Source organism: Thunnus maccoyii, chromosome 4, assembly GCF_910596095.1.
Source record: "Thunnus maccoyii chromosome 4, fThuMac1.1, whole genome shotgun sequence".
Classification (NCBI taxonomy): domain Eukaryota; kingdom Metazoa; phylum Chordata; class Actinopteri; order Scombriformes; family Scombridae; genus Thunnus; species Thunnus maccoyii.
The window spans coordinates 2,812,128-2,840,067 of record NC_056536.1 but is presented as its reverse complement, the minus strand read 5'-3'; the positions used below and the strand labels follow the sequence as shown (position 1 = coordinate 2,840,067).

The 27,940-nt window shown below is 42.3% G+C and overlaps 1 protein-coding gene across 1 annotated transcript; it reads right to left on the bottom strand.

Moving 5' to 3' along the window:
- On the bottom strand, window positions 1–27,762 carry asxl1 (ASXL transcriptional regulator 1). Its single transcript, XM_042409005.1, has 11 exons — window positions 27,405–27,762; window positions 21,558–21,641; window positions 18,905–19,024; window positions 16,416–16,617; window positions 13,551–13,720; window positions 13,212–13,296; window positions 12,684–12,850; window positions 5,127–5,223; window positions 4,509–4,614; window positions 3,202–4,162; window positions 1–3,092 (listed from the first exon to the last, which is right to left on the bottom strand). Exons 1-11 carry the CDS (start codon window positions 27,459–27,461, stop codon window positions 486–488), a joined length of 4,656 nt encoding a protein of 1,551 aa, XP_042264939.1. The 5' UTR covers window positions 27,462–27,762; the 3' UTR covers window positions 1–485.
- Window positions 27,763–27,940: the final 178 nt, after the last annotated feature.

The window sequence follows — 27,940 nt, the reverse complement described above, 5'->3', positions numbered from 1 at the left end:
TGTAATTTACTCAATTTAATGGTTAAAAAAATACTTCTTTGCGCAAAGACAACAATAAGTCCCTGTTTGCTGAGCAAACGAGGGGCCAAAACAATGATGGCCACCAAATGATGACAGGTGGAGCAAGATGAGATGAGGTAAATGTTTTTGAGGAAAGAAAACAAAAAAGGCACAATTTACAATCAATCATGCCCCAATTTCACAATAATTATAACAACAACAATAATAACAATAATAATAATAATAACAATAACAACAATAATAATAATAATAATAATAATAATATCAGTACAACTAAAAAAAATCTGAAAATTTGCAACAACAAAAAATACAGACCAATTATATAATACAAGGCAAATCTTGCCCGACAGCCTCCTCCTGTGTGCTCTACCCTAATCAGGCTTCTGTACATGCTGGAGCCCCGCCAGTCCTGCTGCTGATACTGTACAGATAGCAGTTCTACAGTGCACAGGGACTTCCACATACTATCTGACCACAAGACATGACACACAGAGTTTGGAGGGCCCAATGCAATCGTCATGGCAGAAGGCACCACAGCCTTGGCACATGATCATGGCTTTGAGACGACACGAGCACTTGAGCGCCACCTCCTCGGCTGTACTGTCAGTAAAGGCCTGGATGCTGAGGGTGGTCTGGCCAGACGCCAAGCGGGGGCGCAGCTGGAGCACGCTGTCTGCCACGCTCCGGGAGAAACCGCCGTTGTCCATCACTGACACATTAGCTGTGTAGCTTACTCCTCCCACACCCTGCTTGGGGAGCTTCCCATACAGCTGGAAGGGAAGGGAGGAGGCAGAGGATGAGGGCGAGGGGGAGCCAGAGGAGTATGGAGCTTTGCTGTGCTCTTTCTTTGCCATCCTGGCAAAAGTCATCTCCATGTTGAGGAGTCCCTCCATGGCTCCTCCACTCAGGTAGTTGTCCGCAGAGCTCCCAGGCTCCCTTTTATTAACACTCAGTGGTACAGTTGGGGAGGATTTGGCAAGAGCTTGGCAAGAGGGCCTTGCACTGACTTCATTCTTTACACTGGGAGCAGGAGATGGCTGTTGTTGGTGAGCGTGGGGGAGCTGAGACTTAGGGGGCCGCCAGTTTATCTTAATAGTAGGCATCACTTCTGTGGGACAGGGGTCTGCATGGGAAGGAGAGGGGCCATTAGGCATGGTCCTGTACACTGGCTGGGGCCTGTCTGGAGTGGCCCCCTGTGAGGGCTGAGGACCAGGAGACTCTTTGATAACTGCAGACTCCACAGCGGTCTGAGAGCTAAGGTCTGATTTACTTCTGGAGGAGGAAGTACTGGAGGAAGATGAGGAGGGTGGCAGAGAGGTGATGACTGGGACAGCCCCGGGAGGCTGCTGGGACTGGTACTGTGATGCGTCTGGGGCCTCCATCAGACAGGAGACTGGGCAGCCTATTGGAGACTTGCTGTGGCTCTGAGAAGTGGCAGTCAGTTCTGGGCTAAGAGACTGGGCTGAGACCTCAGGTCTGTTGCGAGGCCCTGGGGTCCTTGCCACTGCTGGTCTGATTTGGGGTCCTGACAATCGGCTGATTTCCAGCCTGTTGGCAGAGTGTGAGGGTAGAACTTTCTCCAGGGGCAGGCTGCCCTGTAGTAGCTGGGTGACCAAAGGGTTGTTGGCCTCCACACTGGACACTGGTCTGGCTGTGGTGGTCAGTCTCTTGGAGGCAGCAGCAGTTGTTGGGGAAGTGACAGAAGGCTTTAAACCTCCATGACAATCCTCTTCAGCAGAGCTCTGTCTGGAGGCTCTGCAATCATCTCCAGGTTCCATTTTGACCACAACATTGGTGTCCCTGAGTGCCTGTACATGGGCTGTGGAGAGAGACTGGTGGTCCTGGTAATGGGGGCAGCTGTGTTGAGGGTGAGGCAGGCCGTTTGGGAAGCAAGGCTGAATGACGGTCTGACCATGGCGGCTGGACACATGGGCCTGGATGACTGGCTGCTGGTTTTGGGGTGGAGGGCTGCAGATGACCAGCTGGCCGTTTCTCTGGGTGCTCAGTTGGGGGCACCAGTCCTGGTCAGGCTGCTGTTGCTGATCCTCCTGGCTTTCATTCTCACAGTCTGAAGCTGTTTCTGTGGAGTCACTATGTGTCCCAGCCTCATCATCTTTCTCTCCAACCGAGGAGTCCACATGTTGAGGTGAGGACACGTCTGTTTGCTGTCTCACTGTAGCTGAGTAAGAGAGTGCCTCCTGGAGGTCAACACGGTGGGAACCATGCTGGATAACACCACCCAGTCCAGCCTCCTTTCCTTGTTCTTTCTCTTTGGGCTGACAGGAGCTGGCCAGTGACTGAATAACATCCACACCCTGAGCCCCGAACCTGGGAAGGGAATCTGGGATGGAGGTTGTGGCCAGTGAGGGTTTTTCACATCCCTGGTCAACCCTCTCTGAGGGGGCAGCAGCAGACTTAGTCACCTGGCTTCGCCTAGCTGGCTGAGTGGTTATAGACTCAGATATAGTGTCAGGCTCTGGAGAGGGTAAGTCGGCTTCCTTGTCTGTGAGCCCATTGCAGGAGTTCTGAGCACTGGCTGATTTTGCTTCTATTTCCTCTCCAGCCTCTGCCCCCCTACCTGCCTCCTTTCGAGGAGGGCTTGGGGTCTGTGGGGGCTCCAAGGACATGGAGGTTGAGGTAGTGGACAAGGAAGGGGATGGCTGGCGTGTGACCTCTACATTGAGAAGCTGTAGTTGTGTTCCAGACGAATTAGCGCCTGAAGACGATCCCTGCTCCTCCATCCCACCACTTCCCCTTCTTCCTCCTCCTCCTCCGGGCTCGATAGGTCCTGGATGCTCTCGCGCTCGTCGTCCATTGCTGCTATCCGGTAGCCCAGCAGTAGGCCGCAGCCCGACCCCGGTCGGCCCTGCCCCGTCGCCAGAGGCTGCAACAGCAGCAGCGGCCTCGCGCTGGGCCCTGGCTTGCTGGGCGCGGGCTTTGATGTCTGCCAAGGTGCGCGCACCCCCCGTCCCCGACCGCCGCGAGCCCTCACCGGGGGGCACGATCCGGGGGCAGATCTGGTAGGTAGGGTGCCCTTTGACCCAGGGAGGTTTGATTCTGGACAGTTGAATCTGGGGCAGAGACACAAGAAAAGTTAGTCAAACTTTACATAGAAACAACTAATTTACAGAACAGAAAAAGGAGCCTCAAACCCTTTAGGTTTAGGCTGGAAACTCTTACCCGAATTGGTGGCACCTTGGGCTCTTCGGTTGTCGGCTGCGGCTTCTCCGAACGGACACTGTCAATTGTGGTACGAAAGGACTGACGGTTGTCGAGCCGTGGCCTCTTTTCGGGGAAGCTGGAGAAGGCCTGAGTCTCATCTGGCCTTCTCTTCTGCTCCTTGAGCTGGGCGCTGGGTACAGGAGTGGTGGCTGGGCTGGCCGAGGGGCTGCTCTCACGGCTGCTGGTGGCGGTACCCCCTGTGATGGAGGTGACCACGGAGGCGGTGTCATCCAGGGGATCGACAGCTACTGCAGCACTGGAGGACGCTGAGGAGGATGACGAGGAGTCTAGGCCTGCGGCAAAAGCTCCCTGTCCATCAGAAGGTGAGGAGGCAGGTGAGGAGGCAGACGAAGAAGAGGAGGAGGAGGATGAAGGGGACGAGGTGGAAGCCAGTACAGGTGCAGCCTCTTCCGGGAGTAGGCGGGCCGTAACTTCGGGCTCTTCGTTGGCGCTGGTGGAGGTTGGGCTGGGGCTGGAGCTGGGAGTGGGAGTAGGTGTGGGGTCTGGCAATGTGACTGGTTCTGGAGTGGGGGAGGACTTTGGCTCAATGGAGGCACTCTCCGCTGGGAGCTCCACGCCACACTCTGTCTGCAACACCACCTCACCTTGAATCACTGTGTTGTCAGAAATGGGAGAGCCAATAGAAACTGCTGAGGTGTTCAGAGAAGCACTGGCCTCAGCTGTTTCTGCAGACTGCAGGGCTGAGGGGGTGGCCTTGCAGAGGGTCCGACGGGCCCTGCGACGTAGGTCAGCCCGGGTGCGTCTCCTCATCCTGCCGTCTCTCCTCCGCCGACCCACGCTGCGTCTCTTGGGAGCACCAGTTGCCACCACAGCCACATCACTGTCCAGCACACTGGCTGCAACTTCACTGGCTTCACTCATGGTTAGCTTTAGGGACTCCTCTCGTGTCAGGCCAGACCTACAGGTACACAAACTACATTTTAGCACATTGTGGAAACACTGACATTCATCTTATTCACACAGTGGCCATAACTGATGTAGGTGATGTTAAAGTTGTCTGACACTACATGCAGGACCGCAGGGCAGATGGAAATAAATGGCATGCAGTCAAAAATGGCTATTTACAAGTTTTTCTAAATAATGGTTTTGATATTTGCTGTCACTAATGTTTGGTCAACTAATAGATGTTAACAATATTCTAACTATTCTAAATAATCTGAATCACCTCAATATGACAAAAAATCCTGAAGTGGCTGTTGTATAAATAATCAAGTCAGACTTGGATGAAATGAGTTGGTGCTTACTTTTGCCCATGGTACTCTTCAAAAAACTTCTCCTTCCAGGCCTCTACTTTTTTCTCTTTCTCCATTTCCTGCCGGAAACGCACCTGCATCTCATGGGTGAACTCACCTAGACAGGTCAAACACACGTGAATGTTTAAAAGAGCAGCTCCGCAACTGAACTTTTTGGAACTGTATACCAGTAAAAAAAAAATTTTTTATAAACCTGACTTAGCTGTTCTTCACTTGTCAAAATAAGCAGTGGGTGTTCAGTTGTAGTTAGGTTCTAAGACAATGCTACCATCAGAATTGCAAAAGGTAGGACATTGTCTGAATCAGGTCTCTGAATGGACTGATTCACCAAGATCATGCAGATGTAGTATAAGTTGTGCATTTCTATGACCTTGGTTTCATTCACACTACTTGAAGAATGCTAGAGCACATTCTTGCCTTTCAGCATAGATTTCACTGTTGGTATTTATGATTTCCTCACCTTCTTCATCACAACCTTCTCGCTACTTTTTGCTGCTGTTATCACTAGTTCCTTTCCCACCGTACTCAATGCATTACCATCAGGTCTCATCTGATGTGACTTTTTAAGCCTGGCAGAAGTCTCTTGTCGATGATTGAGGAATCATTTACCCTCAGCCAGCCTTTCTTTCCAGCTCTGGGAGGCATGGGTGAAGAACTCATTGTTGAGGGCAGAACTACTCAGTCTGGCCATACCGTCAGGTCCAATCTGCATGGAGAGAGGATATACTGTAGTGTGCAAATAGCAGCAAATTAATGAAATGAATAATGAATACCTGAGGAATAGCGAGGCCTATGCCTCACACACACATCAAAATAATCCAACCACACCAAAAATGACAAAACAAGGCTTGTATTTCACTGTCTGTGAATTTGAGCTGAGCTTAACAGAATTTCTACAACTGAGCTTGCATACAGTAACCTGTCCTAAGTTGCTCACTTTATTTGTATACAATTCTGCTGAAATTTATGCCACACACAAATATTCTTTTTTTTATGTCTTGGAAATTTAAAAACAATGCACATGTAACTCTTGTAAACATTCTTGCACAACAAATTTACATATTGCATGCTGGCATTCTGTCAACACAGAATATTATGACTGTTAGTCACATGTCCAGATAAAGCAGTGATCCATATTTGAGCCTTTTTCTCTTTTGATTAACAGCAACTGGTGACATTTCTGATAGCTGATAGCGAGACCACAACACAATTAAAACCCATTTAGCTGGGACTTCCGGACAAGTGGCCATGATGGTAGCAGCTTAACTTCAGAGCTCCCCGACCCTTGCTTAAAAAAAGCCTTCAGTTAAAGCTTTATCAAGTGCTATATGAGGTTCACAAGGCATTGATACTATGACGCTCTCAAGGAAGTAAAAGATGACATAAAGAAAACAAACAGTATAGATAAACAATAGACGAAACCGAAAATCAAATTTCAGAAGCAGAAGAAAGAGTACAGGGAATGGAAGAAGCTATGATGGAACTGTTGAAACTACAGGTCAAGAGGTCAAGAAGGGACAACATTAGAATCCACGGTATAGTGGAAGGATCGGAGGATAATTCCCCAATGATGACAGCGTTTGTGGAAAACTTAGTAAAAGAGAACTTGGGAATTCCTGATAGAGCTGATCTAAGGGTTGAAAGAGCACATCAGGCCCTTGGTGGAGAGAGCTGAACACCACGGCTAAAGACTAGTCTTTTTACTCTGCACCACATACATCCTACTCAAGTATTGATTATTTCTTTATGTATAACAAAGACATCAACAGAATAAGGTCCTGTAAAAATAGATTGAGGGATTTATCTGATCATAGCCCTGTCTATATGGAACTGGATACTAGTAGTAGGACAAAATCATTCTCATGGAGACTAAACTCAAATAAACTATTCCCCCTAATGCTGTGGGACGCCTGCAAAGCAGTGTTGAGGGGGAAAATTACTGCAAAAATGTCACTTCAAAAAAGTTAGACAAGAGAAATTAAACAAATTAGAACTGGAATTGGAAAATCTAGAAAGAAAAAATAAAGACAGAACCAAAGTAAGCACTAACCAACAGATCACGGTAATAAAAGATCAAATAAATGAGATATACACTTTAGATATTCAGAAAAAACTGACACTTCTGAAACAAAAATACTACAAAATAGGTAATAAATCAGCTAAACTCCTGGCTTATAAATTAAAGAAGCAACAAATGGAGAGAGTAATATACAGAATTAAAGATTAAAGAAATGAAACATAAAATTCAGAAAATTCACAGCTGCTTTCAAAAATACTATAAAACTCGATACTCCCGGAAATACCATAAGGGAGCCCAATTGACTGACTCTCTCCTTGATTCTCTTAACCTTCCTGAAATTTCTGATGAACAGAACACAATTCTATTGGCTGACGTATCAGCTGAGGAACTGGAGAAGGCAATATATATATATATAAGACTCAAAACTAATAAATCCCCAGGAACTGATTGTTATACTGCTGAATGGTACAAAACTTTTAAAGAGTCACTATCTTCATTGCTATCGAGAACATTCAATTGGGTACTCCAAAATAACCGAAATCCCTCCGTCTTAGCAGGAGGCGGTGATAGCAGTAATACCAAAGGAAGGGAACGATAGGCTGGACTGCTCCAATTATAGGCCAGTCAGTGTACTCAATCAGGATTATAAAATTCTCACTTCAATTTTACCAAGAAGACTTGAAACAATTCTACCAGAGATTATCAATTTGGACCAGAAAGGCTTCATAAGACAAAGGCAAACCCAGGACAATATCAGACGTACACTGCATGTAATCAGTCATATAAAAAAGAATAATGAGGAAGCTGTTATACTAGGGTTAGACACAGAAAAGGCTTTTGACTTTGCAGACTGGTCTTTTCTGTAGAAAGTATTATCCAGATTCCATTTTCATGAAAAATTTGTTAAGACAATACAGGCATTATAGAGTAAACCAACAGCTAAGATAAGGATGAACGGGGGATTGTCAGGCACTTTTGAGTTAGAACGGGGATGCTGACAGGGCTGCCCCATGTCCCCGCTCTTATCTCTCTCTTATCTACTCTCTTGTGGTTTTTATAGAGCCTTTGAACCAGTGAACGAGACAGAACAAGGGGATAAATGGAATTAAGATGGCTCAAGAAGATCGAAAAATAGCTCTATTTGGGGATGACATTTTAATATACCTGGGGCACCTGAATACCTCCTTCCCAGAATTGACCACAGTTAACAGAATATGGCTCATTATCAGTATACAGACTAAATGCCCACAAATCCCAGGTACTCACATTCAACTACATCCCAATTCAATATGTTAGAGACACATTTAAAATAAACTGGGAATATGAGGCAATGAGGTACTTGGGAGTGGACATTCCCAAAAACCTTGACAAAATTATAGCAATAAACTATGAACCTTTGATCTCCACGATTAAATCTAGTTTGACAAGATGGAATCTGTTGCCCTTCCTAGATTAGTACAGAGAGTAGAAACAATAAAAAATGAACATATTACCAAGACATTTATATTTGTTTCAAACCATTCCAGCCAAACTCCCAAATGAAAAATTCCTAGAATTGGACAAATGATTTTGAGATTTATTTGACAGGGAAAGAGGCCTAGAATCAGGTTTAAGACTGCAGTTATCTAAAGAAAAAGAAGGGCTCTCCTTCCCAAACATTAAAAATTACAACCAAGCAGCCCAAATAAGAACACTAATCTACAGTGCTGTTTGAAAGTTTGTGAACCCTTTAGAATTTTCTGTATTTCTGCATAAATGACCTAAAATGTGATCAGATATTTACACGTCCTAAAACTAGATAAAGTGAACCCAATTAAACAAATGAGACCCAAAAAAAAAATCAACTTTTTCATTTATTTATTGAGGAAAATTATCCAATCTTACATATTTGTATGAGGCAAAAGTATGTAAACCCTTGCTTTCAGTAATTGGTGTGACCCCCTTTTGCAGCAATAACTTCAAACAAATGTTTCCAGTAACTGTTTAGCAGCTCTGCACATCAGTTTGGAGGAATTTTAGCCCAATCATCCTTACAGAACAGTCTCAACTCAAGGATGCTGGTGGGCTTCTTTGCATGAACTGCCTGCTTCAGGTCCTTCCACAGTATTTCTATAGGATTAAGGTCAGGACTCCAAACCATTATCTTTCTTCTGTTCTAACCATTCTTTGGTAGAATGACTTGTGTCAAGGGCTGTTGTCTTGCAGCATGACCCACTTTCTGCTGAGTTTGAGTTCACAGGCGGATACCATGGCATTTTCCTATAGAATGTGCTGGTACAACTCAGAACCTTCAATGATTGTAAGCTGCCCTGGTTCAGAGGCAGCAAAGCAGCCCAAACCATGATACTACCACCACCATGTTTCACAGATGGGATAAGGTTCTTATCCTGGAATGTGGTGTTTACTCATCGCCAAACAGATTTCTTTGCAGGGCCTCCCAGACTCACAATCGATTGTCATCCCATTGATTGAAACACCTGACTCTAATTCACCTTCAAATGAATTGCTAATCCTAGAGGTTCACCTACTTTTGCCACTCACAAATATGTGACACTGGATCATTTTCCGCAATAAATAAATGAAAAAGTGTAAGGTTTTTGTCTCATTTGTTTAACTGATGTCTCTTTATCTAGTTTTAGGACTTGAGTGGAAATCTAATCATGTTTTAGGTCATATTTATCCAGAAATAGAGCAAATTCTAAAGAGTTCACAAACTTTCAAGCAGCACTGTATATATGTAACCCGTCTTACAAAGCAAAGTGGAAAGAGATAGAATGTCAGATATCAAGTGACATACCACTGCAAGCTATAATAGGCGACAGGGCACTGTGCACATATGTTAGAGAGGCTAACCCATGGATAAAGATATCACTCAAAATTTAGTTTTAATGTGATAAAAACCAGACCAAAGAACCTTACCATCTGATAAAATGGATAGCCTATGACTCAGATTTTATAACCAACAAAACAGTTGCTATATTTAAAAAATGGGCTGAAAATGGACTCATAAAATACAGTGACCTCTATACAAGAGGAACGCTGAGGAACTTCCAGGAACTGAAAAATCTGGATTGAAATGGATTAACGAATGAAGATTTCTATAGGTTCTTACAACTTAGACATTACATTGGGAGAACATTAAAAAAGGAGACTTAAACAGGATAAATCAGGGCTTTTAAAAGGTCTTCCTAATGAGATATAAATCCATATTTTGAAGTTATACAATGGGCTACAAGACTTAAGGGGAGAAGAAACAACATATATAAAGGAAAAGTGGAAAAAGGAAGGTAATTTTTGCATTACAAGAGGGAAAGTGGGAAAGATTAAATGAACAAAAATGGAAAAGTACTTCAGCCCATTCTTCAAAATGCTAGCACAAGAGTTTTTTTTTTTTTTTTAAACAGACACTTCATGTTGGAGAGCCTGTGGGGAAGACAAAGCAAACCAATGTCATGTGTTCTTGTGTTGTCTACCATTCCTGCAATATTGGGAAAAAATTAAGACTATTATGGAAAAGGTACTGAAAACGACCATTTTGATAACAACAAGCAAAAAAGCTCTCACAAGAAAATGGTTAAGAACAGAAACTCCTATGGTTGAGGACTGGATGGGAAAACTAACATTTGCTTTAAGACTTGAACAAAAGAAGTTTGAGAGCTTCTGGAAATCTTGGACAGAATATGTATCCACATTTAGATCAGACTTTAAGTAAATTAATATGAGGAAAGTTATACCCCTAAGTTCCCCTATGTTCCCAAGCTACTCTAGTTACCTGTTTAGCTTTTGAAGGGACATGGGTTGCTTTTTTTTGTTTTTCTTCCAGGTGTACTCATACTAGGGCTGTAGTCAGTCAAGGAAGATTATGTACGATTTTCAGAAAATCTGAAAATCGTACATAATCTTCAACTAATTGATTAGTCGCGGGGGGATGGATGTAATGGGACAGAGTGCACAGTGAACTCAGCAGCCACACATTTCTCTGTTTTCTATTTCTCTGTTTATTGTCTTCAGGTTAGGCTAACCCATTGTTGCTAACTTTGGAGCTAACCTCCTTCACTTTTCCAGCACTTGGGGAAACAACAGACGTGACTTTTTAGCATTTATTAACTGACACACTGTAGTCTGTACTGTACATTTACTGCCAGACTGACAACTTACTACTAACCTTTTCCTCTGCTCCGCTCGCATCCACCGTCATTTCTTTGCCACTCACTCTTTCCCACTCGCTACGCAAACACACTACTCAATGCCGTACTCCATAACGGTGTTAAGCTACCAATAGTTTCCCGGGTAACGACACAGAAGTTACCTCACGTACCGGAACAGCGCTGCTCAGAGACTCCCAAACGTTGTGATAATTATAGGAGAAACACTGATTCAGTAAACATTCAGTATGTTCAGTAAACTTTAAAAGGTAATTTGTTAGTCTGTCCCTCCCACTGCAGGAAATAATGGATTAATCCTGGAAAGCTACTGATGTAGCACTTTTCTCCTTATGAAAGTAACATGGAGATTATTCGACCAATGAGAATTTAGTCGGACGAGAGCATATCGACCAACTAATCGACCAGCAGACTACAGCCCTAACTCATCCACAATTAGACCCCAACGTTTATTTATTTATGTATTCTTACTTTAGAGTGAGTTGTCCACTAATCCGATGATCGGAAGTTCAATTCCCAGCTCCTCTAGGCCACATGTCAAAGTGTCCTTGGGCAAGATACTGAACCTCAAATTGCTCCTGTGCCATTAGTGTGTGAATGATTAGATTCCCTCTGATGGGCAGGTTGGGACCTTGCATGGTAGCCCCTGCCATCAGCATATGAATGTGTGTGAATGGGTGAATGTGACTTGTAGTGTAAAAAGCACTTTGAGTGGTTGGAAGACTAGAAAGGCGCCATACAAGTACAGCCCATCCATTTACCATTTTTTCTCCACCCACTAAATATTTTGTCTCACCTTCCCTCTCCCCGTCCCTATTTTATACTAATTTACTCTTTATTTACACATTTAGATTTTCTTTCCCATACTTTCCTTAGCTTATATATCACCCCTTTTATGGTTGCCCATTGCCAAATTGTCTCACAGGCACACCATGAACAAGTGTAGGGGTGTGGACAAGGTAAATTTCATCAAGTTGTTATGAGACTCAAGGAGCACAAACATGCATGCACACCAGTGCTATACTCTGAAACACTCTGGAACTTAAGAGTACTACCATATACATACTATAGCAATGGGGTTTTTATTTATCTATTTATTATTTATCATGTATATATGAGGCTTGAATACAGTCATCGGAGGATGTTTTGTCGGAGCTGGTAAAGCTTCAGGTGCAAACAGAGGCTAAACTGACTGACTTGGGGAAAAAGAAAGCTGAAGAAAGCATGACATCAATGATTGCCTTTGTGGAAAAGCTGCTAATGAAAGGTTTGGAGCTCCCTTCTTCTACAGCGCTAAATATCAAGAGCGTGCACCAGGCGACTGCTCTGAAACCGCCGACTGAAGCCCCGCCAGGATCAATTGTGGTCAAGTTTTCAAGCTACAGAATGAAAAACAATGTGCTTAAAAAAGCTTGGCAGAAAAAAAGGATTCGATTTCCAAGGAAAAAGGGCACACTTGGACCACGACTATACACGAGAGTTGCTGAGGAAGTGGAAGGAGAATGCAGAAGCGAAAGCTGCACTAAATAATATAAGATTCCAGATTCCATTCCTGGCCAGACTGAGAGTGTTTTATAAGGACGGCTCAGTGATTTACAGCTTGGCAGAGGAGGCAAAGTAGGACATGGCAAAGAGGGGGATACCGGTGGTGGTTCTAAAAAATCCAACTTCCATTTTGGATCAGATCAACCAGCTGACTTGTGATTCAGCGGAAAGCAGGGGAAGCAGGGGAATACAAGCTCTTTTCAAGCTTTTTTGCACTCTATAAATTACACTGAAATGCTGAAAAGATGGATCTTTCTGTAAAGATCTCACTAATGATGACTGTGTAAATTGCTGTTTTAATACAACATGATAAATAAATAAACAGAATTTAAAAAAAAAAAAAAATGGCCTAAGGGGTTTTATTATTTTTTTGATTTCTATGACTGAGTGTGATAGTTATATCAGGGTATGTAATATGATGACAGAAAAACAATGTACCTGGCGGTCCACCTCTGGCAGCAGCTGCAGCAGCTGCTGCTGGGAGTGCGCAGGGAAGGCTGAGAAGGTCCTCACATTAATGAGAGCCCTGATGTTGGTGTTGACCAGGATGGAGCCTGGTGTTTCAAAGTCCACATCCACCCCTCCTCGGCTTCTCTTCATGGGCCCTGCCGCAGTAAAAAGCACCCCTTTAACTCAGACACTCAGCCAAATGCTAAAGCTATCTCCAGATTTATAGCACCAAAGACCACACACACACACAGACTCACACAGTGACATTATCCTGGCCCGTGTTATCTCTACTGGATGTCTTGCCTTAGTAGTTGGTAAATGGATTCAAATAAACCCATTTTTATTTTCTTGGCAGTGTGCTTTACATCTTCTCTTTATTCACTCTAGCGGTTGTGTTTATACATTAAGGTAATGTTAACGCCTGACCTGTCAGGCTGATCAGGATTCAGTATTTTGACTTTAGTTACTGGTTCGTTATATATGCTTTTGCTCTAAGGACAAACAAGTGGTTCTTACCTGAGGGAACATGCTCTCCATTCACTTTAAGAGGGGTGAGGACGACGCGAGGCATCATGACCGCTTTCTTCCTTTGCCTCCCTGACTGTAGCAACACAGAATGGTAAGATGGTCACAGTTCTACAGTCAGTATATAGTCTTCCTGTTCTTCTATAGATCAAGCCCAAACACATGGTATGACTGAGAGACATGGCAAATGACTGTTTTAAACTTGTTAAGATAAATCCACAATCAACTCTAAAACAGGGACAGTACACTGAATGGCACTGAATAATTGCTGGTAAATCCTTGACTAATGAACATGTGTTATTTCCCAGTGACTCCAAGCATGGTGCTGACCTGTCTGGAGCGGCTCAGTCTGGTCTGGGCGTGCTGAGCATGTTGGGTCTGCTGTGTGTCAGTCCGCCCCTGCTGTCCTGCTGCTCTGCTGAGGCGGGTCTGAGGCTGGCTGCTGGGAGCCTGCAGCTCTGTGGAGCAGGACGCGCTGGACGAGCTCTCATCAACCGAGGCTGCGGGTCAGGGAAAAACACAGTTACACATGCACAGCATTCATAAAGCCTAGAATGGTCTTTCATTTTCTCATCTAGAAATACTGAGTTAAATCATTCCCTGGATTGTTGAGATGACCACATGCACAGAAGTAGTGGTTCTCTGTTAGACCAGAGCTTTGGATCAGTAGAGCTTCGTGCTCCTGTTCCTTCCACAGTTGATGTGCAACACTGAGCTTGGCTGATGACATGGTGTGATTAATACAGATTAAGCTAAACCACTGTTAATGAAAGTTGTTGATATAAACACAGCAAAGATTGAGGCTACTTCTCCTCTCTGCTAATGTGTCAATAATGAGTTACAGGGGGAAAGTTACCCAAAAGAGGCTTCAACACAAGGCGAGTAACGCTGCTAATTCTACTTCAAACTGACCCAGAGGTATCGTGCCCATTCAACTTAAGGAGGAATGTGCCCCCGCAAATATTTGAGATCGGATGGCTTTTGAAATTGTTAAATTCTATTTTCACAACAAGTATTTTTAATTAGATTTAGTAATATAGTATCAAAACAAAAGTCACGTTTCTGTGTGTCTTTATAGTTAAAACACACAGATAACAATAGTTATCCAAATCTTGATTATTCTTTTTCTTCATTCGTACATTTTTCGCAACCTTTCAACTCCATCACTTTCAGCTATTTCAACCATTCAACTATCAAAATGTTCAGCTCTTTAAGGACATTAATGTGTGTATTCAGCTTTTTTATACCTTTTATACTTTTTAAAATATTCAGCTTTTTCCAAAAAAATTCTGCCATTGAAATTAATGGACGGAATGTTCAAGTCCTCTTCAACCCACCCCACTTTGACATTCAACTACTTCCACATACTTTCAGCTAGAGATTTCATTTTAGCTTTAAATGGGTCACAAGACTTTCAGCTATTAAACTTGTGTTCAGCTTTTTGATATCTTGTACGGTTTTTACACAATCACAGTTCAACTTTTATGAAATTTTCAGTCCTTCTCAGAATTTTACATTAGTGTGTATTGCACGGAATGTTCATACTAAGAGTGCGTGATGTCACTCATGACATCTCTTCAAAACATTATGATCTTACTTCCACATCTTACACTGTACAAGCACAATTTATACAAAAAATGTAGACAAACTTGTCCTCTCTCATCCAATGTTACTTCCATTAAAATAGGACTCACGGTTTTTGAGTAAATTGCCCGAAAGCACAGAGAGTGCTGTCCAACAGTCTCATTCACTCCAATGTAATCTGAGGTGTGAAATTCGTTGTCAAAAACGGAAATGATGATCAAATATAAATTATCACAGCTCCTTTATTTTAAATCATACAGAAACATATCCTACATCAGTGTCGCCACTGAAGTCTCCGGTCGCTCATGCTGAAGACATTTTTTCACTGTGACTTTTAATTTTTGAGTTATAGGAAGTTGTTCGTGCCTGATTTTGGCCCAGAAACAGATTGTCTCCCCAATTTTCAATCACTCAGAGGGGTGCACGGTCACCATAGCAACCTGTGGCTGTGCTGTGAAGCTATTTTTAGACCTGTTTTAAAGGTTTATTCCACCCAAATACTGAGTTCTGTCTAACTCCTTAAAGGTTCAAAGGTTTATTCTGCCCCAATACTGCATTCTGTCTAACGCTTTATGTTTAAAGGTTCATTCCACCCAAATCCTGCGTTCTTTCTAGCTACTTAGCTCTAAAGGTTTATTACGCCCAAAAACTGCTTTCTGTCCAACTACTTATATGCATTTGTTCTTTCAGTCTTTTCAGGCTATTTATATTCCAACTTCCATCCTTGACAGCATTTTAATTTAGCTTTTTATAGCAATATATTTCAACTCTGCTTCTTTATCTAATAAAGTTCAGCTTCCAATGTTGCCAGTTTTACGTTTCAGCTTCCAGGATTTTCAGCAGTGCAGTGCAATGCATTTCACCTTCAACAAAATTCATTTCAGATTTCTGCATTTTCAGCAATGTTTTGAAATTCATTCCAGCTGTCAGCATTCACATGCATTTTTCTGCAGGAAATGCATTTTCTTGATTTGGATAGTGTGAATGCTTGTCAGCATTCACATTTTTGAAAAATGAATAGAATTCAATGTGTCTGTCTGTCTGACTGACACTTTATTAATCCCAAAGGGAAAGTAAAAGCATAGAAATAGGCAATACTATATAAATATAAACAGTAGTAACCTCAGTTGGGGTCAAAAAAAGGAAATTCTATTGTATTGCCAACTGGTGTGCACATGACAAGATATAAAGCTATGATACATCGGCATAATTATAAAGGAAAAGGTGGTAAGATTAGAGTCGACATCAGCAGGAGACACAATCAAACAGATGGGACTATGATCAGTATCTACATCAGTGAAAGCATACTGTACTAATGTATGTAAGCTGGTTCACTGCCAGGATGACAACTGCACGGTTGTTGGGATTTAGATAACAGCAGCATCCACACAAACAAAGACAAGGCCTGCACTATTGCCAGGAGTACTCTGTCCTCATACCAGTATATTATCAAGAACGATCTAATCCAACCTTTTCTTCCGTGGAAAGAGAATGTATTTTTTTTTTAAATCTTTCCATATGGGTCTTTGTAGCTCACATGTAAGAGTAGGTCACTGGTGACCTAAAATTTCTGGAGAACTGGTGTAGATAATGAGAGGTCACTGGTGTTACCATCATTGTCTCCGCTGGCAGCAGCAGTGGTCTCAGTGGAGTCACAGCTCTCTTGCTCAGTGGCTTCAGTGGGGCCAACCGAGGCCATGGCCCCACCTGCTGCTAGGGTGCTGCTGCTGGAGCCTGGGGGGGCAGTGCCGCTGGCTGGCTCTGTTGGTGTTTCTGATTCTGATGTTGTCTTTGTCCACTGGAGGGCATTTTTCTATGGCACATGAACAGTACAGAGTTAGCAGGTCACAGTATTCTCTGCATGTGTGATTCAAATCAAAACGTTTTTTCCTATCAGTTGACTTTGTGGTCATGCATCATAACCACTGCTACAATGAACTATTCCATATTATATGATTGAACCCCTTAGGGGTGTAACGGTACGTGTATTTGTCCTGAACCGTTTGGTACAGGACGTTTGGTTCGGTACGTGACTTTCCTCAGTTCGGTATGTTCTGTGACCCAAAAAATGACGTCAAACTAGAGTGCTTGTTCCACCCGGAATGCTTTGGCAGTACACAACTGGCTGGCTTAGCCGAGTTACCCTAGTTACCCATGCTCATGTAGTGGCGCTGCTGTCAGAATGACAAATGAGAGACCTGAGCTGGACGATCCTCCCGTGACATTGACCGAGTGCAACGCTATTATTAAAATATGTGCTGTTATCTCCATATTTAAACAATATCGTGTGTCTCTGTCCCCGTCCCCTCTCTGTGATGGTTGCCTTTGAGTGAAGCTGTTTGGAACATTTATAAACAGATCTGATTTCCACCTTGGTTGGATGTCGTAAGAACCAGTTCGGAGCAACCATAAATCATCAAAAAGCAGCTGTCAGCAGGTGTCCTGACTACTTGAAGGAAAGAGGAAAGTTTTCCTTTTCCACAGCAGCACAACTAAACTGTTTCAGTAATATTTATGGCTAATGAGCCATTGTTGGATGTTTACATTTTTCAAAATAAAAAAGGACTAAAATGTGATTTTCTACCTCTCTTTTTTTTTTCCCCAGTCAGTTTTATCCTGTAGTGTACATATCCTTAAAAGCAATTATAGCCACCGATCAATACTGGCTTCCTTTGGTGTCCATAATAGGTATGTCCCGATCAAGTTTTTTCGCCCTGATCTAAGTCCTTTAATACTGGGTATCAGCAAAGTCCAATCAGATATTTGTATTGACTTAAATATACGTATATGGACACATTAACAGCTAAAGCTACTTGATCCAAATACTTAAGTGTGTACTGTATAAAAATATTTTATTAATAAGATTCCATTATTGATATAAGATTGAAAGTTTAAAGGCCTAATATGTAACTTTTCCACATTAAAATGTCTAAAAACGCCTAAACCTATGTTATATATTTTGTTGAGTTGTGTACTTATATTATCCCAAATGTTTCCAACAAGATTCATATCAAAAGAAATCTGTAATTTTAATCAAGTTAACGGTCCGTTTCATATGGTCGCCTGTCAATGCCATCATATCCCCTTTGCGCATGCATCAGTGTTGTGGTTGTCTCCCAGAAGCTGTCATAAATTGACTTTTTATCCTGTTTTATGCCACATTTTTACAATACACTTTTTAGATCTTGGTCGTTTTTAACTATATCTTTTAACTGGATGAAGGATTTTAGTCATTGGACGTCTGGATCTCAAGTTATCAGAGAAACAAGCTGAGCAAATGTTAGCTGCAGCTCGGCTCGCAGCCCCTCTGAACGTCCTGTGGCCACCGAACAACGTGGGAGATTTTTGACGTCAAACTGCTTTATTCAGTATTTTTTACCACTTTTAATCACCAGGTCCGTTTCTTTTGGAGAGGAGGTGATTCGGCTCTTGGTAAAAACCTCCTGAATGTCTGGATCTTAAGTCATCAGAGAAACGAGTCGAGCAAGCGTTAGCGGCAGCTTGGCTTGCAGCCCCTCCAGATATCCTCTGTCCGTCAAACAGTGGGAGAAACAGTTATTTTTAACATGAAACTGCTTTATTCAGTGTTTTTACCAGTTTTAATCAGCAGGTCCCTTTGTTTTGGAGAGCCGGGAGCTGAATTATCTGCTGATCTGATAAACACTGAAGGAATCCTAACCAGGAGACGCAGTGGTGGTTTAACAACTACTCCCATGATCCCACGCTACTGAACAATGTCTTCAAACTCCATCTTGTGTTATTGTTTGATTGAGAGACCCCTTGCAACAGAAAATTACATATTTTGTGTTTAACTGGATAATGCTACTCCTGATGCGATCCTCTAGAGAGTAGATGTCTCACTCTGGTGGAGTTGTTTGAACTACAGAAAGTCCATTTGCTATGTACAGCGGTATAACAGAGTGGAGCTTCTTCCGTCACAAACAATCTTTGGAGTGGTCCAGATACCAGCTGCAGAAAGCATTTTTAACATGACAACAGACAAGTTAAATTTTGTCTTGTCATAAAGTTACTCACGGAATTAACGTAAGCTGATATGACCTGCCAGTGAGCTATTAGACAGAAGAGGATCATTTGAATACCTTGAGAGTAAATAGGCTCATCCGTCCAGGCAGCTTGAAGAAGATGCTGTTCTTAACTCGGTCTCCTCTCACCTGAGAGTGCAGCATGGTGACCAGGCAGGCCAAAGGAGCTGTGCCACTGCACACACACACACACACACACACACACACACACACACACACACACACACACACAGAGTCAGACTGAAGCCAAAACCAGTTCCAAAGACATGTTATTGCTACCTGGTGCTGAATTTAACATCAATGTACAATACAAAAAGCTTGCCATAGCAGTCCATCTCATGAGGGTAAGGGTTGGGCAATAGAGTGATATACTGCACACCATGACACAATATAAATATGCCAACTATCAAAGATTTTCTACACAATTTATACTGTGCTAGTGTGTTTTTTTTAATATATCAACAACATGACAGACAGTAACTTAGACTAGTATAGCATATACTAATACTAATATATACTAATATAGCATATACAAAGACAAAACACTTCATGTGATATAACACACTAATAATACATATTTAGCAATTTGTTATATTTTGCCGTGACTGTTCTTTAATACTTCAATATTGGATTTTTATTAGATTTTTGCATCAGTGTGATGAAGTATTTTTTGCTAATCCAGTGCAGTGTTTCCCCTATAATAGTACAGGCCTGAACGAGAACCCCCGCCAGGCCAAAAAATATTTTTTTAATGCTTAAATTAACACCAAATGTCAACTCAGACTCAAATTAATAGCGTTTGGGAGCCTCTGAGCAGTGCTGTTTCGATATGCGAGTCAACGTCTGTGTTGTTGCCTGGGTGACTGCAGGTAGTGTAACTCCTTTTAAGGAATAGGGCGGTGCGTAAGCAGTGGTTAAGCGAGAGAGCGGGTGTCGGAAAAGTGACGGTGAATGCGAGCGGAGCAAAGGAAAAGGTTAGCAGTAAGTTATCAATCTGACAGTAAATGTACAGTACAGGCAGCAGTGTGTCAGTTAATAAATGCTGCAGCTTGTCAAGACCAAGAAAAGTCACGTCTGTTTTTCCCAACTGCTGGAAAAGTGAAGGGGGGTTAGGGTTACTCCAGAACAGAAGGTGGCGGTAATCCACCCAATACGCTAGTTAACTGCCATTATAAACCAAAAAGATTTTTTTTCCAAACAGAGTGGTACATCCTTTCAGCCGAGGTGTTTCCTATCTGTGCAGCCGAACTTAGCAGCTCCTCGACGGACTGTTTCAAACTGACGGTCCCAGTGCTTCCTCCGCAGGCTCCACTTCACGCAAGCTGCCCGTCAGACTCGCTGCTTCTTCCCACTTTAATCTGAATAACAAACCGGGGCTGGGTGCTCTGGTTGGATCCATATGGAGAGCCGGGGCTAACGTTAGCTGAAAGGCTAGTGGAGCGTTAGCCGCAGCATGGGGGAGGAGGGAAGCACAGCCAGCTAGCCTCTGCTAGCCTCCCAGCTAACGTTAGCCCCGGTTCTGCATGTGGATCCAAACAGAGCACTGAGCCCCGGTTTGTTATTCAGGTTAAAGTGGGAAGAAGCAGCGAGTCTGATGGGCAGCTGAGTGAAGTGGAGCCTGTGGAGGAAGCACCGAGACCATCAGGGTGAAACAGTCCATGGAGGGAAGCAGTCAGGCGGCGGAGGGGATGGCAACAAATCGGCCTCTCATAATTGGCAGAAATGGCCGATGCTGATATTTAATTTTAGAGCTTCTATCAGCTGATACTGATGATGTGCCGATAATATCGTGCATCCCTAATGGATCAACCTAACCTGCAGACGCTTAACAGAGAAATAGAGAACGGAGAAATGCGTGGCTGCTAATCACCCCCCGCCAGGCCAAACCAATCAACTTAGGGGACACACTGCAGTGGAAGCATTTGTTAAATACTTATTTTATCTATAAATAGATGTTGCATAAACTTTACTATATACAATGTATATTGATATTATGATGTCAAACTACATTTACCGTGACCATATCTCCTCCTCCTAATGAAGACTAAAGTTTTCAAAGTATAATTTGGTTATGTAAAATACAACACTGAACAATCAGCACAAAGAAACCTCCGTGTTACTCTAAAGTCCTCAAATCTTCTGTTATCTACAACCTAGAATTTCAAACTTTTTACAGACATTGCAAAGATTTTCAATCTGCTTTTCAGAATATTTTTTTAAAAATCAAATTTCTTTGAGATTTTATTACAGCGTCATAGGATGAACACAGTACAAAGAATCAATTTTCTTCTAATTAATTCTAGGGAATCTTTTGTTACTTTTAAAAAGGTGGCAGCCATTCCTAATTTTAGAACCTTGTTATTAAATTGTGAAGCCCCTGTTTTATGCCCAGTCACTTTGCAATGGCTCAGTCATTTCATTTCCTTTGACACAATTCCAACCTACCTCCTGTTTAGGACAGCAGCAGGTCACATGGTCCATGTAGGGGGAAAGGAAAAAAAGAAAAAAGAAATCAGTCATAACCACACTGATAGACATATTTAGTTGATGTGTATGCTGTGTGATCAGTTCACTGTTTGCTAAAAATACAAGATATGTACATAAGATATTCAATTGCAACACTGGAATAATGTGATTTTCTTTTATGTGTGTGAGTGTGTGTGTGTGTGTGTATGTGTGTGTGTGTGTGTGTGTGTGTGTGTGTGTCTGACCGCATTTCTTTCAGCCCCTTGGTCTGGATGACATGGAGGATTTGTTTGGGAGTCATAGGAGCATCAGAGAAGTTCTCCAAAACCTGGAAAACAACCACATTGTTTTTAACCACACAAACTGACAAACACTTCTGCACTAGTTCAGAAAAAAAGCCTGAATACAAGACAAATTAAGGTCAATCCCCACTCAAGAACAAGCGCCAACTACGCATCTCCTAATGAAGTTACATAATCAACTACCTCAAAAATCATCTAAGAGCTATTTTAAAGAAGCGAATCACTGCCAAAAATACAACAGACAAAATGGGAATAAATAGCATCAACTGGAGGCCTACAAAACAGCAGCGTTTGGGAGAGAGAGGGGTAGAGAGAAGCAGTGCAGGGTTTTCTCTGGATCTTTTTGAGACAAAGGTGGCAAAAGATGGAGAATGTGTGCGGTGTGGTGTCCATAGAGATTTAAATGTTATACCAAGATGACAGAGGTGATTTCGTAGGCCTGGGATGATATTGCTTATCTCCTGATTCAATACTATCATGATACTCGAGTGCCGATTTGATTCAATATCGATTCTCAATTCAAAACCGAATCTTGACTGAATGAATAGAAAAGAGGGCACTATTTTGCCAAACCATTCACTGGTGTTCTTATTCCACTGAAATACAATATGAAGCAGAACTGGCGGATTACAATTTTGAAGATGAAGTACAAGATAACTCTAGCGTGTGTGCGCTGTGCGATGTCCGGGTGCTGCACTGAACAAATGAGTTCCACCTTTATCGTTCCGTCAAGATCACATGCTGGAATTTTTCAACAAAGGCAGCGGCCAGTAATACAAAGGCTGCCCACCTTTGAGTTAGACAGGCAGGAAAAACCTTGGCAGTGTTAGTAGCAGAGCTTAATTTGTAAATTTCATGTTTCAGGAATGAGGAACCTGCGGAGATTTCCCATTCTACTTAGAGCTCAACTCATTCAAAGGTTTAAAAGAATCTGATAAAAACATTCATTTTTTTTTTTACAGGTGCACACAAAAACAATTTGATATGGATCCAATACATTTTCTTACTATATAGTTGTGACCAAGACACTGTAAGTGAGGAGCAGGACATTTTACAGTCGCAAAATAATCTTCAAAAACTTCAAAACCAACAGAAATTATGAGCATGTTTTAAATTAGCAAACGGCTGAAAATTTAATTAGCACCAATAACAACTATAAACAACACAAATTGTTAAAGTTAATATAAAGCCTATAGGACTTTGTTTAAAATCTGGACTATACTGTAAGTAGCCGGTATTATGAATATTAAGTGAATTTTCAATAGTTACAATAAATGTCATCAATAACTATTTTGTCTTTTTGTATTTATCCTTCCTCCTTTGTTTCAATCTATTCCATACAAGCCGCAGGAAAGCTTTTTCAGCCAGCGCTGATGTCAACATATTGCCTGTTAATCCAAAGTTCCCTGTTACTGATTGGGCGACACATACGCAGATAAAGATATATCTGTGATAAACTAAAATATTCCATAATATTGGCCTGGCCAGTGCCCCTACCATGTTTATAAGAGGAAGGTATCATGCTTCATATTGCAATTTAATTTAACAATTGAGCATTAAATATTTTATATATGTTTTAAGATTTTATTTTAACATCGGACATCTTGAATGTTGTTTTCATTTAAGATCATGGGCAAAAGTTCCTTGATGCACGTGTTTTACAAAATATATGGAAAGCAAAGTTTTTTTTGTCTCCTTTTTTTTTGCTGACCCGAAAAATGATCCGATCTGTGACTCATAATCGTGATACGATCCGAACCGTGAGTTTTGTGATCCGTTGCACTCCTACCATACATGTATATTTGCATACATCTTTGCCAAATTCTACTGCTGATGAAACTTTTTCAATAAAAATTCACTTATCTGCTCTGGGCACATCCGCATTAAAACGTCAAAAATTAAAAATGCGTCTTATTCTCTCTGTTTCGGCCTCAGTCCAAACCATGCTGATGGTTTTCCTCCATGGAAACATTTTTTTTAAAAACAATTTCACCATCAGTTAAGTCCAATATTCAAAAACAAACCTTCTCATGTCCACCCCTGGCTCATTCCTTAGTGTTAGTCTATGAGTGAGTGTTAGGGTCACTACTAGCCCCTTTCACACAAGAAATATTGCTAGTTTTGTCGATCTGTTAAACTAACGGCTTTTTGACATTCAGACATAGGTGCCTGTTACACAAATGTTCTTTATGGCTTTATTCAGACATGACAGGTTCACTACAGACAGAGCCATGATGCTTGCTTTATTTGGTGTCTGGATTTAAATCTTATTTTGATGTTGAAGCCTTAATTAATGACATTTGTAAATGCTCGCCCCACTTCTTAAGTTAATCCCATAATAGATTTTATCATTTATTAGAGAATTCTGGCCTCTGTTTAATAAAGCCAGAGGGTGCACAAAGCACAAAATGACAAATCAAGTCAGGACCCTCATTATCTACTATTTGCTCACATGCTGTACGTAAAGTGCTTGGCTTGTTATTCAAGTCATGAATTGAAAATTAAAGGAGGAAGTGCTGGTCCTCTTTTTTTCCCCGCACCCCAAACAAAGATATGAGAAGAATCTCCTTTATTGTTTATGTTGCTTCATGTCTGAAAGGGATGCAAGGCTATTTTGCAATGAATAAAAGTGGAAGTTGTTGGATGTATTGAACATACACTGTAATTATATACTTGAGACTTGCTTATTTTATTTTATTTTATTTCTTTGACTGTAAAGCACTCTGTAGCTGGTGTTTGTGAAAGATGCTATATAAATAAACTTTGCTTGCTTGCTTGCTTATGCCTCGAGAAAAACCCTGACATGTGGATGTTTTTATATTGTTCCAGATTGTGAAGTTGTTAAATATACTTAACTAAACTTAGCACAAAAAGTAAGGAAATTTGTGTTTGGTAGATTATTTCGTTGTTGTAACAATGCTTCTTGGCAATAAATCTTATACCGCTGGAAAGCCTGTTTATTTCCCTTTTTAAATGGTGCCATATTTGTAAGGAACATGCATTTGTGGGATGAGCAGCAGAGCTGAGTATGTGGGTTGCACCCATGAAAAATTTGCCAAATCTTCTCTGCCAATGCCAAACAGCTTGTTTTGCTGTTGCTACTGACTCTTGTTTTGAGCTTCTGGTACCCCCAGGTGCTGCCAATCAGGTGCCTGACTGGCAGCACTTGCTACAGTGGTCAGTAGGTGTCTACTCCAAGAATCGGCATGCCACATTTGACTGATCTGGATGGGGCCCGTGCGATAGGGCAACTTCAAGCTGATGTTCCGCAAAACCAAGTTGTGGCATTATTTGGAGTGAGCCCTAGTGCCATCTCCAAAGTAAAGGCAAAGTTCCATATAACGGGTGATGTCAAAGACAGGCTGCGAAGTGGGCGTCCCAAGAAGATGACACCCCAAGAAGACCGTTTCCTCACCCTGTCAGCACTTAGGTACTGTAGGCTGTCTTCTATAGATTTGCAGTCAAGGTTTGCAGGACAATATGGCCGACGGCTCTCTGCTCAGACAATCTGGAAAAGACTGCACGCAGCCAATCTCTGGTCTCATAGGGCTGCCAGGAGGCCTGCCATGACTGCCCCTCACTGTCAGGCCCGTTTGCGCTGGTGTCAGCAACACATGCACTGGAACCTGAACATGTGGAGGAACATTTTGTTCAGCGTCCAGATTCTGCCTATGGCAGTTGGATCGTAGGGTCAAAGTGTGGAGAAGACGCGGAGAGCGCTATGCTGATTGCTGTACCGATAGAGTAACATCTTTTGGTGGAGGCAGTGTGATGGTGTGGGGCGGCATCTCCCTCACTAGAAAAACAAGGCTTGTAATCATTGGAGGCAATCTCAATGCAGAGAGATATCGAGATAAGATTCTGCAACCAGTGGCAATCCCATATCTCCACAGTCTGGGATTGAACTCTATCCTCCAAGATGACAACGCTCACCCCCACAGAGCAGGGTTTATCAGAAACTACCTCCAGAATTAGGGAGTGGAGAGGATGGAACGGCCTGCCAGCAGTCCTGACCTCAACCCCATTGAACACTTGTGGGATCAGCTTGGGCATGCTGTTCGTGCCAGAGTAACCAACACAACCACATTGGCTGACTTGCGACAAATAATGATTGAAGAATGGGATGCCGTCCCACAGCAGTGTGTGACCAGGCTGGTGACCAGCGTGAGGAGGAGGTGCCAGGCTGTTGTGGCTGTGTATCGTTCTTCCACATGCTACTAAGGCTCCTGTTTGTTAAATGAATAAATTCTTAAATTGCCAATATGTCTTGTTTCTTCAAACTTCAATCATCCAATCCACCAAACACCAAACAAGAGTCAATGGCAGTATAAGCTGTTTGGCATTGGCAGAGACGATCTGGCAAATTTTTCATGGGCGCAACCCACATACTCAGCTCTGCTGCTCATCCCAAATGCATGTTCCTTACAAATATGGCACCATTTAAAAAGAGAAATAAACAGGCTTTCCAACGGTATAAGATTTATTGCCAAGAAGCATTGTTACAACAAAGAAACCAAACACAAATTTCCTTACTTTTTGTGTTAAGTTTATATATGGTGAGCTGCAGCACAATGAGGAACATAAACAAGAACTGTGAAACTGAATCCTTCCAATGTATTTCATATTCAGTGAGTATAGAATATGGATATGCTTTCAAAAAGTCCCAACCATTCCTTTAATTGATCTTCTGTTTTAACAAAATGAGTGAATAGCACAACGTATTATGCAACACAGTCATCTTTAGAAATTTATGAAACTGTACCCTACTAAGAGACTGTGAATGTGGTTTTCTGTTCTTCTCGGTGAAAATCTGGACATTCTAATTTCACTTTGGCTCTGCACTTGTTTATGATATAGCAGCTATATGAAGCTATAGAGAAAACAAGGGTGTATCTGTCCAACAGAAGCAGCTAGTGAACCCATTGCCCTCATACTGAGGAAAAACACTAAACCCTGTGGAAAAAACACACCTGACTACAATTTTACACAATCTTGAACTTACTTATTTGTCCGACATTTGGCTAACCGCTGTTGTCAGTTTGCCTTTTAATTAAATAAGTTGATTTCCTATGGAAATAATTCCCACCTAGCTTAGCTTACAAATGTTTCATGTGACTAATAGTATTTCATATCTATTGATAATGACTCTCATGAATATTCCACAGAGGCAGGATGATTAAACAACCTATGACAGGATTTATTTATTTTCCTGCACCACTCGGTGCCGATGTGGATGTTCAAGACAGCTGTGTTAGTAGTTAGCTTTTAGCTTTGGTAACGAGAGCGTGCATTACGCTCAGTTTGTTACTCTTACACGAAGTTAGCCATTACAGCAATGTTACATTTAACTAACCATTTTGCTCTCATGAAGAGCATTAACTTGTCGTAGTGCTGGTTTATCTTTTAAATTACTCGGGTTGCTCAGATGGTAATTGGCGTGAGGCTAGCTAGCTTGCTGCCTAGCAAACAAAGACCTCAAAACCGGAGAGGTGGATGTTAGCGTGCTAGCCAGGGTTAGCATGTCGCGTTGCATGGCTCTCTATGTCAGCAGCCAGAAAGACATGAAGCAAGCGTAAAATGTGCCTTCTCGATAACATTTAAACCCAATATAACCCGCCTGCCGGCAAGGTTTGCGCTGCTGTTACTAGCTGGCTGGTATCACAGCAGAGCCCCGGCGGTGGTCGTGAGGAGAATATCCCAACACAACAACACATCTGTAGCCATCACTTCACACCAATCCACACAGAAATCACATGCAGCGAGTTAAATGCTCAAAACTGGCTGTTTACCATGCGAGCCGCCTCCGCCCAGGTCCGCTCCTTCTTTCTCTTTTGTTTGTCCTTCATTTCCTCTGCGCTGGTGTCTGCGGCGAGCCTGCTGTGTGTCTGCAAAGCAACCTCGGTGGCGGTTTAGCTGCTGAGCAAAATGGCTAACTACGTTATAGGTTAACTGTGTAGACCCAAAACAAGGTGTTCCTTTTAGCTCGGGACGATGCTACGGTGTCTGCTAGTCTCTGATAACAGTCGCTATTATGCCTAAACTAGCTCGACATGGTCTCGCTGTAGCATGAAAGCAGTGAGACCCGGGCTGGCTGTGGTGCTGCTGCAGGACAAGCCTCTCTGGAATGCAACAACCAGGTCAAAGGTCAAACCCTCCGCAGGAATGCAACAAAACAATGTCCAGCCCTCTGTATGCAAATATTACATTTGAACAGATGCTGCATGTAAATAATCGTATTTGATATCAGAATAGCTTCGTTTTGATTGAGCCTTCCAACCCCCAGAACATAGAATATATCACATGTTATCTATATAAAATATAACTT

What these genes read in the sequence shown, in the direction of transcription:
- asxl1 (XM_042409005.1), bottom strand. Translation starts at nt 27,461, where the DNA reads ATGAAGGACAAACAAAAGAGAAAGAAGGAGCGGACCTGGGCGGAGGCG. An exon ending in GACTGAGCCGCTCCAGACAG is followed by an intron (nt 13,297 to 13,550) that starts GTCAGCACCATG and finishes GTGTTGCTACAG; the next exon opens with TCAGGGAGGCAAAGGAAGAA. An exon ending in TGGAGAGCATGTTCCCTCAG is followed by an intron (nt 12,851 to 13,211) that starts GTAAGAACCACT and finishes TTACTGCGGCAG; the next exon opens with GGCCCATGAAGAGAAGCCGA.